Source organism: Eurypyga helias, unplaced genomic scaffold (genome assembly GCF_000690775.1).
Source record: "Eurypyga helias isolate BGI_N326 unplaced genomic scaffold, ASM69077v1 scaffold14060, whole genome shotgun sequence".
Taxonomy (NCBI): domain Eukaryota; kingdom Metazoa; phylum Chordata; class Aves; order Eurypygiformes; family Eurypygidae; genus Eurypyga; species Eurypyga helias.
In genome coordinates, this window is record NW_010225167.1 from 3,642 (window position 1) to 13,795 (window position 10,154).

General features: G+C 46.9%; 2 protein-coding genes across 2 annotated transcripts in view; one reads left to right on the forward strand and one right to left on the reverse strand.

Moving 5' to 3' along the window:
* The window catches only part of PRDX4 (peroxiredoxin 4), a gene marked incomplete at its 5' end in the record, with an annotated part of 6,265 nt that extends 2,063 nt beyond the window's left edge, over positions 1 to 4,202 (forward strand). The window contains 4 exons of the mRNA XM_010148472.1: positions 30 to 152; positions 797 to 927; positions 2,479 to 2,513; positions 4,082 to 4,202. Coding sequence (XP_010146774.1) covers positions 30 to 152; positions 797 to 927; positions 2,479 to 2,513; positions 4,082 to 4,132 — 340 coding nt within the window. The remainder of the gene's footprint in view (positions 1 to 29; positions 153 to 796; positions 928 to 2,478; positions 2,514 to 4,081) is intronic.
* Positions 4,203 to 9,219: 5,017 nt separating this feature from the next.
* Positions 9,220 to 9,941, reverse strand: ACOT9 (acyl-CoA thioesterase 9; the record flags this gene model as incomplete). Its single annotated transcript, XM_010148483.1, has 3 exons — positions 9,220 to 9,278; positions 9,527 to 9,677; positions 9,854 to 9,941. Coding segments are annotated over 3 exons (298 nt in total), but the record flags the coding sequence as incomplete, so codon positions are not given.
* Positions 9,942 to 10,154: the final 213 nt, after the last annotated feature.

Consider the following 10,154-nt stretch of genomic DNA (forward strand, 5'->3'; position numbering starts at 1 on the left):
TAACATGTGTGTCTCATTTTCTTTCAAAGGATTAATACTCCTCGAAAACAAGGGGGACTTGGACCTATGAAGATTCCGCTCCTTTCAGATCTGACACACCAAATTTCAAAGGATTATGGTGTATATCTGGAAGATCAAGGGCATACACTTAGGTATTTCACTTGGTTACAGTTCATTTTGTTCTGCTGGAGCAGTACTTGCTATCTAAAGAGGCATTTGAAATTTGTCTTTGAGAGCACCTTTGACTTGGGGATTCATGCTGAGAGAGAAAATATATGTTGAAGAACACACCCAAAAATAAAGCCATAGTGAGTCAGAAAAGGGGTGGAGGTTCATATCCTCTTTAACAGCAGCCATCAGCACATACCTAGGGCCAGGCAGATGTGCAGCAAACCCCAGAAGTGCAGTTACTCGGGGACCTCCCAAGTCCAAGTGGAGTTAAAACTAGGGGTAACTATTGGCCTATGGAGATGCATCTTTCTAAACTTGCTTAGTTGCTGCTGGGATCTCTGTAACGTCACAGGCTCTGAAACATCCCCTGGCTGGGCCTGCCAAAGCTCAGTTTTATGTTCTGCAAAGAACTGTTCTTTTTTGGTTTTAACTTGCCATCAGCTCACGTCATCTGATCCCCTGGCTGAAGAACAGTAGGTCAGTAGTATTCTAAGGCGGCGAGTATTGTACGGGGTTTGCAGAGATCAGATTCTTCCCATCCAACAGACATAAAATAGTGTGTAAATGCAACACTAATTAGTTCTGTTTCCTAACACATATCCCCCAAAAAAAAATGTTTTCACAGAGGCCTTTTCATTATTGATGAGAAGAGAATCCTTCGACAGATCACCATGAATGACCTTCCTGTTGGGAGATCAGTGGATGAAACGCTTCGTTTAGTACAAGCATTCCAATACACCGACAAACATGGAGAAGGTGCTCTTTCAACTACTTTCTTGTGGGAGATTGTTTTACTTAGACTGGAAGCTGTATTTGCAGGGTTTGGGGAGAAAGGTACTCAGTCGCATTAGAGTCTAGCCTCATGCAGTGAATGCGGTGGTTTGATTGCCCTGCCACAAGAGTCTGTGGTCCTGGTACCTCCATAGGTTGTTTCTGGTGTAGTAATTCGTATTTTGCTTTGCATCCCTGAGAATGGAGAGCGTAATATGAGGCCATGAAGAATCAGGCCCAATACTGCAGTACATTTGAGCGTACTAAAATAACTGAGCTGCAGGCCATCCTTGTCCTGTGTCTGTCGCTGAGAATCTGTGACAGGTAATGGAGAGTGCTTCACGTCAGGATACGCAGTGATCCTGCAAGAGTCGGGCTGCCCTTACGTGTGTTTTCTTTGCCAGCACTATGCGATCATCTTCCCCTGACAACCTCGCCGGCTTCCCATCATTACTTTGTCTCAAGGATTCGTATCCCCTAGCTCAAGCATAGGGTGAACTTTTCACATTTCTTTAACTGATGTGTTTAAATAAACACATTCTCTTTGGTTTTAAGATTTGTTTCAGTACTAATACACACGTGCAGCAGTTCAATTGCCATTTGAAGTCAGTTTTACCTGGCACTTGAAAGTACCTTTATATGAAGGTAGAAATCATTGCTCTGCTTTGCTGTACAGATTTGAAGAGAGAGATGCTGATACTTAGGCTACACTCATTTGACTAAGGAGATTTAACCTCTCTTATTTAGTTACAAAGCTGTCTTACAGAATACTGATCTGCAGTGTGTTTCCAGGGTACCACGATTTTTCCAGCTGTAGGTGGAATCTCGCCAGCTTTTGCATCCCTAGTTGCCTTTTTGGATTCTTTGCAGAGAATGGGAGAGTTCTCCGCAATCCCTGATCGCGTTTGTGGTATTTTGTCCAACAGTGTGCCTTAACGCAGCGTCATATGGTGTAACTCATGGGGCTGTAGCCTGGGAGGGAGAGCTCTGAACAGATAATGAGCTTCACTCCAGATGATGTGCAACTGTACAGGTGCTGACGGGGCCCTCGGCCACACTGCACGTTGCCCGCACGCTGTAATCCCTTTGCTCCTGAGCGAGGCTTTAGATAAAATCGCTCAGTCTCTGGTGGAACCTTTGTACTGGTTTCTTTGCTAAAAAAAATGGTTTCAAGGAAAGTAACCTTGGCCACTGTGTCGTCACCTGACTTCTGTTGTGAGACTTGTTTGTACTAGAGTAGGTGTTCCTCCTCAGGTACTGCTTTGCCAGTACTGTAGCTGGAAGGGCACGAGAATTAAACTGAGGCATAGGCATCCATCCAGAGATACAGGGCTTCCAGTGAGGTAGGTGGTATCGGGTACAAACTGTTATGCCGCCATCCCACGTATAAAGAAAACTGCATGTTTAGTGGTTGCAGATACTTAATGTGTGACACCGGTGTGCTGTTTTACTTCAAGTTCAGAAAGAATATTAAGTGCGCAAGGGTGAGCGTGTGTACAAATACTTGTACTGACTTTCTCCTTTTTTTTTTTCCAGTTTGCCCTGCCGGTTGGAAACCTGGCAGTGAAACAGTAAGTCACTGCTTCTCTTTTAACGCATGTACTACTAAAACCACTCAGTTGTCATTTCCATTAAAGCCAAGTCCAGAATCCTCACAACTTTCAGTGCGATCGTATAAGTAAACTCCCACATTATTATAGTCAGGTCTTTTGGATGACTACTGATTTCATTAGTTTCCCTCACACTAGACGTATTCCGGTTGTTTCAAATTCCCTGCCTAAGAAAACGCTCTCAAGCAGCAATGAGTTTGTGACCAAGAACTTTGTTCCCTGTTAACACCTGTTGGGAGGAAGTTGGAAATTCTTGCGTCCGTCCTTCTTCTCAGTTATTTGTCCAAGTAAATTCTTGGTTCTGTTGAGCCTTACTGTGGCTCTACCCCCGGCACTACCCAATTAAGAGGCAGACAGGAGCTGCCAGGCCGCTGCAGCATCTGCAGACGGCGTGCGCTTTCGGCACCCCAGCAGAGAGCACTGCTCTGCTGCCCTGTGTTACGACTGGCCCAGAGGTGACTGCAGGCAGAGGAGCGGGGGTGCCGATGAGCACCCACTGAACCCGTTTGTGTTCTCCGGGCTTGCATCAAGCCTCAGCAGGGTAACGAGACTGACTAGAGGCCTGAGCCACCTGGCTCAGCTGAGATCGCTGGCACGTATTCGGGCACGTGCCTGGCTTCCGAACCAGCCGGTGATGAGGGCGCCTTGCTGTTCAGGAGCTGTCTCAACAAAACACATCCCAGCAGCCTCTAAGCGGAGTAGTGAGCATGGTGATAGATAGTAAAAAGAGTGGGATGTTAAACCGTGTTTCCTTGCTGGATGTGAAAGCTTCCCAGGATGACTTGAGGCTAGGAGTCACCTCTCAAGCTCGCAGAAGAGTGCCTTAGTAGGGGAAGCTGGACGTTAAGACTGTAAAATGAAAGAGGGCCGGCCAGCCTAACGGGTGTATTTTGGTGCTGAAAAGTTCTGCCCTCCGTGACCATGGATCACCTAAATAAGACGACATTAACATACTTCCTAAAAACAGCCTTATGGCGCTGAGATTAACAGCCCCAGTACTGCCAATTTACAGGTCTACATACATAAGCATTCTCGTTCTCCTCTCTGCAAAGGATGCAGATAATTTAAATAGCAGAGCAGTTCGAAAAAGGCTTTCTCAAAGATGTAGCCACACCTTCTAACTGTGTTTGATTTAATTAGATCAAACCAGAGGAAGCCATGAGAGTGTGGTGGCCAAGGGAAGAACTGTAAGTAAATTCTAAGACTCTTGATTACAGACGTCGATTCATTAACGTCTCTTGCTTTTGAGGCAAGTGGCCTAGATGTACGTTCTCCTAGCTACCAAAATTCTTCCTCTGGCAGGCTGCACTCTCTCTTCCCCAGTTAGTTAAATCTTTCTGCTGCTGTTGTTAGGTACCTTCAGAGATAAACAGTAATCACGTCAACTGATAAATTACTCTTCGGTGTTGCTTGTGGGTTGGCCTTAGCATTGTATTCTGAAATACTGTGCTGTTCTGGGCTTAAAAGTTTGTTGTGCTTATGTGGTTTTGGTTTTAGGCTTTAACGTTTTCATTTTCTTTCTTGCACAGATAATTCCAGATCCAGCTGGAAAACTGAAGTATTTTGATAAGCTAAACTGAGGCTCGCTTCTGTTAAATGACACAGGTCACATTCAACTTGATTTTTGCCAATAAAATTTCATTAATTTTGTTACTTTCACGAGTTTGTCTAATACGTACCTGCAGTGGACCACTAAAGGTCTTGTTGCTGCAATGGGTAATGCGGGTGAAGCACGGGCGCCCCTTCAGTTGCCAGAGAACATTATTCCGAAGTACCTTTGCCCTGGAAGCCTTGTTTAGATGCTTGGGTTTCCCAAAATTTACTTTGCTTAGCATCTCGGGCTTAGGTTCATGCCTTTTGCTACTGATGGACTGCCTGATCTCTGCAGAAGTCTTGTCTGCTCGGTCACATTCTAGGAGGTAGAGCTAGGGAAGAGCCACTTGGTTATGGTACGTTAGTCTGTAGTCCAGGGGCGACAGCATCTGACCCGAAGGCCAGAAATAACTGACAGTGGCTGCATTGAATTTCCAGTCTGTCCAAAGCTGGAAAACACTTTTAAACTGCTAAGAACAAATTCTGCGGTTCGTTAATCGGTACAACCGCACTGAAGAAAATACAGCGACGCCGGTTCATGTGGTTCGAGAGCTGAAGCAGTGATTTTTTTTTCCATGCTTGGATCTGCGGTGTGTATGCTGATAAGATCGATTCCGTTTCACACGGTCTGATCTGGTGCCCTGGCCCTGCGCTGTTAACAGATGTACACAGTGTCCTGTGCCGCTCCGCGCGTTAACCGCGGCTCCGGGAGGGAGGGGGATTGTAGTCTTTGCCAAGGTTAGTATTGACACGTCTGGTGAGCGTCAGGAACTCTTGTGGCTCGTGTACATGAACTCCTTCTTTCCAAGGGAAAAAGAACACCACCTTCTAAGATAGAGGTCGCAGTTGTGCGCACTGGAGAGCCCTTCCATAACAGCAGTCTTCTCTTGCTCCTTCCTGCTCTCCCTCTTTCTAACGTAGTGTCCTAGAGCCTGTGCAGCTGGAAGAACAGCATCCAAGGCCAGTGTCAGCCCTTCACCAGGGCCGTCCTTGGAAGACACTTCAGTGCAGTCGTGCCATCACCCGATTTTGTAGACTTCGGGGGGTATGGAGCCGCTCTCTGGCTTGGCCACTGAAGGCGGAGAGCAGAGGCAGCCGCTTGCCTTTTGCTTCGGCTCCGATACGAGCAACGCCTGCGCACGTTCCTGGGGCAGAGGGGACCATGGCCAGGGCAAGCAGAACTCCAAACCCCAGCCCCAAGTCCCTGCCAGCCCTGTGACAAGGAGGAGTTCCTGATCCTATCCAGAGAGTAAGGGAGGCACAGCGGGACCTATGCCAAACGCCACAGGCTGGTAATGCACTGCTCCAGCCCGTGTGATCTCGGAGCCCGGAGGGCAGCGGGCAGAGGCGGTTTCTCATGTTACTAGGCTGTAGCTCAGCTGCTTAAATTTTACTTGGGATTCTGTTTACAGCTTTTAACATCCACACAGAGAATGTTCCAATGACTCCCAGCGACAGCTGCGTGACGAACACAGGCCCAGCTGTTACACAGATCTCCATAAGCAGCCCAAGGCACAAACAGAACACTCGTGCCTGCCTTAAAAATGGTGTTGGTGCCCTCTCCTCGGCAGCCTTCCCTGCCTCTGCAGCCAGCTTGCTCTCACTCGCGCCCAATGGCCCTCAGCAGCAAAAACCAGCCAAAGGCTGGCCTGAACGCACAGTAAAGCCCCTCAAGCAGGCGCTATGTTGAGAGCAGGTGTCTGAACGACGGCCCACACTGCGCCAGCTGCAGCCAGCTTCTTCCCAGCATCGTCTACACCATGGCTTGGCTGCCAAGGAATCGCACGTATTCAAAGAAGGGCTACCAGAGGCTACAGTAGGTCTGAGTAAGTAAGTTTAGCTTTTTTTTGGACACAAAAAAAATAAAGACATTTAAAACAAAGCGCATTTTCAGGCACGGTGGTCCGTCAGTCAGACGGAAACCTCCTTTTGTATTGCTGTTAAGTGATTGGGTTCAGGGAGGCAATCCAGGTACCCAGACTGCCTCCTCCTCATGGTTTTTCCAAAACACAATGGCACAAAAACACCCACTTTCCACTGCAAAGCCACAGCCAGTTACACAGACAGCTTCACTATAAATAAAAGGATTTTCTACTACCTTCAGGCTTGTGTGGTGACGGTCAGTCAGAGCAGCGACTAGTGGGTCGGTAATTAAGTTGCGATTGACTCCACATTAATTGCGATGTTAAAAGTATTTTCATTCTAAAGGCGAGACCTGAGAATTTTCCCTCACGTGCAAAGGACACAGCGACGTGCATAAATGACACTCTTGAACGTTCAGTCCGTTCTCAGAGAGGGCAACAACCTGGAGTTTACCTTCTCAGAGTAAAAAATACGTGAGCATGGGTTCTATGCTGTTTATTACTATAGATACATCTTTTACATATGTATATACACACGCATTCCATATGACTGTGCCTACATTTCTGTAACTGCTGCAGTGGCAGTACGCAATCAGGTTACTGTGAACTTGAAAGCACAATAACTCTTCCAAGCATAGAATCAGAGAGTCACAGAAGGGTTTGGGTTGGAAGGGACCTTAAAGATCATCTAGTTCCAACCCCCCTGCCATGGGCAGGGACACCTTCCACTAGACCAGGTGGCTCAAAGCCTTACCCAGCCTGGCCTTGAACACTTCCAGGGATGGGGCATCCACAGCTTCTCTGGGCAAGCAGTTCCAGTGCCTCACCACCCTCTCCGTGAAGAACTTCTTCCTGATATCTAAGCTAAACCTCCCCAGTGTCAATTTAAACCCATCTTCATTTGAGATTCATTCAAGATTTGCTTTCTTACACTGTATCCAGAGGTTCTGGTGTCACGCCTTCCTCCTTACTCTATTACCTCTTTCTCCTCTCCCATCCCTTCCCAAAAGCTGAATTTGGAAATTACAATAAATTCCTCTTTAAATACAGCTGAAAAGGCAGTAGAGGAAGAACCTGGTACCCCCTTAACTTCCAAGCATTACACAAACGCGACCCAGGTAGGACCACTGGGTCGATGATAAAAGCCTGCAGACTGTCAGGAGCAACACACAGTTCTGGAATAGATCCCTCCAGTTCCTGCCTTCCTACTTATTTGCCAACAGTGACCCATGCAGCAAGGAGGGGGGGAAGAAACTGGGATAGAGTTTCAGTTCTTTGTCTGGTCAGTCTAGTGTATTCAGTTTCCAGAGTTTTTAAGGGAGGAAAACAGAAAATACTGTATATCCAGAGTGTCATAACCCTTAAAGACTGTAACCTCACACAGCCAAACCAGCTCTGGGGCGTGGCTGAAGAGAGGAACTACGCAAGGAACCAAGAGCCTGCTACCACTGCCATGCGTTAGGCCAGGCAGCACCCCTGTGCCTCCGCAGGAAAACGCCTGGCTGCCACACATCAGCAGCTGCATCTTGGGAAGGAGAAGCTGAGGTACCGCAATGCTCGTCCTCCTGCCAGGAATGGCAACCCGCGGTGAGGGGCCAGGAACTTCACCCTGTCCTAGCGCCAAAGGAAGCTGGGCCTGATTGTCCAACTTTCTTACTCAGAGGTTAAATTTCAGCATGTTGCGTTATTTTATCAACCCGTTTCATGCATCTGTGCTGATTCACATCATCCCTACTTGTTGCTTCCCGATTCCAAATATTTTAAGCCTAGCAGGGAAGCCAAAGTCTATTCTCGGGTACTATAAGACACCCTATTTCACCCATCTAAACTACCACTGACACCCAACACTCTTTGCGTGTCTTGATCAGAGAGGATGTCAGTCTTGGTATGAAGGTGTCAGAGGTCCAATTTTGTGCTTGTGATCATCCTCGCTGCTCAAAGTCGATTCCTCCCATCCACTCACCTTCCTCACTTCAGCGTGTTGGGCTTTATCTGACAGATACTGGAGATCATTAAAACTTTCTTCACTACACCGGAAGCACTTCAGTATCAAGTACTTTCTTCCTGTTGCTCACATGCCATGGCTACGTCCACCATGGTGGACCCTCCATGGTGGGGAATGACCCCGTCCTTCGCAGGTAAAGCTGGCGACCTCTAAAGCTCTGCAATATTCGTATTTCACTACAGTCTACCAAGGAACCAGACCCATAATCCAGCTGAGGAGGCTGTCCTCTAGCTGTAGCACCCCTTGGTGGGATACAAATCCTCCCTCCATTCAGCAGCTGACTTGGGAGCTGCTCAAAACAGATTCTCTGGACCCCTAACTCCAGCCTCAAGTGTAACCACAATGATTTGAGCAGCATTTTACCTTGCCTGCTCCCAATCCCTAACAAACCAAATGTTCTGCTCTGCAATGTCAGTTCCCAGTCCCACCCAATCTCACCACTCAGATCTCTGCCCTACAGGCCAGAAGAAATAATTCATTAGGGAAATCACGTGCAGTTCTATTTTTTTAAAAAAAGGGGTTAGAAAAGGCTGGCGAGGAATGGCTGTACACAAACAATGCTAGAAGAGACCATCTGGCCACCTCATTTCATTGCAAAAAACAGTTTCCTCCCAAGGGAACACGAAACCACCCAAAAGAGAAGCAGCAACAACCTTGTAAAATCCCAGGCGATAGGGAACACCTGCTTTACACTGTGCACACACCAGTAACCCTGCGCTTGTGCTGCTGCCCGGACGCACGCGTCCTTGTTAAAAAGGCAGCGAGACCCTAAGCCTGACGTACACAGGAACTTCGTGTGCATCTGCTTACTGCAGACGTTTTTCCGAGAGAGCTTCTAGCCCTTCTCAGGGAAACACAAGGAGAGGTGTTCGGTGACAAGACAGCAACGGTCATACAGAGATCTCTCAAAGCAGACAAAAGAGAAGCAATCTCAAGCTTAAGATTGTCGTTTTTCAGCCTTTTTTCCCCCAGCATCAGCATGTAAAAGTAAACGTCAACAAACCCCAGTAGCAGAGAATAAAAAATCCAAATATATGCAAACACATAAATAGCACTAAAAAGGTACTTTTTGTTGTGGGGTTTGGGGTTTTTGTTTTGGGCTAGTTTTCTTCCAGTACTGCAAGCACCTGTCTGTCAGACACCTCTGGTGACAAATCTTTCTGAGACAGCGCGCTGCTACACTGCCGATGGCAGCGTTCGGTGCCCCTCAGATTTCTTTCATGGTTGCAGCAAAGTGTCGTTTCCCATCTAAATACAACATGGACTCTGGAACAAAAAAAAAGAGACAACTATATTGGCAACTTAGCATCAACGCTGGGCAACCACCCAGAATGGTAAGGTCAAGAAGCAATCCCCACTGTCTTCCAAGCATAAAACAGATGTGGTGTGCCATGAAATCCTGTTAAATTTTTCAAATCCCAATAGTTCACCTATGGAAATTACCAAGGTTTCAACAGAAAGCAAGCCGTCTTGCCCACAGAGCTGTGCTGACCACGCATGAATCGGATACTTGCCTCCGTAAGTTTTGGGGACAACCCGTGGGACCTCATTTTCCGATACAAATGTAAAATGGAAGATATTGGTCGTCTGGTGCTCCCTGGTATCTGCATCATAAACCTCGCTGTGCACTCGAACCTGGATGTAGTTTTTTTCTGTGTAACAGACCTACACGGTTAAGAGTTCTAGTTCGTTAGACTGCACTGAAAAATGGGAACACGCTTTTTTCACTGTTTAACGAGGGAAGTCACACACTCTCATAATGCACTGGTCATCAGCAGTGATGAACAGCGACTACAGCAAAGGTAAGCTTTTCTCCTTTTCAAAATGAAATGAACTCCTACCTGTCCAGAAAGCAGTAATAAGGATCCAACCTCAACGGGCCTCTGAAACATGATATCGTCAACGGATACGATAAAAGGTCTGGAACACCTGAGCAAGAGAAACAGAAATCTCTTCTCAAGACTAACGAGGGTGTTTGGAAAAATTTAAAATATTTCACTGACAGCATTTTAACAAAGGGTTACTAGAAAATAGACCTCTCTCTTACAGGAAGTGCTGAAGAATTACATCATCACTCCAGACAAAAATAACTGGAGAAAACCTCACACGCCTAAAAATACACACTCTCTAAGGATATGTTAT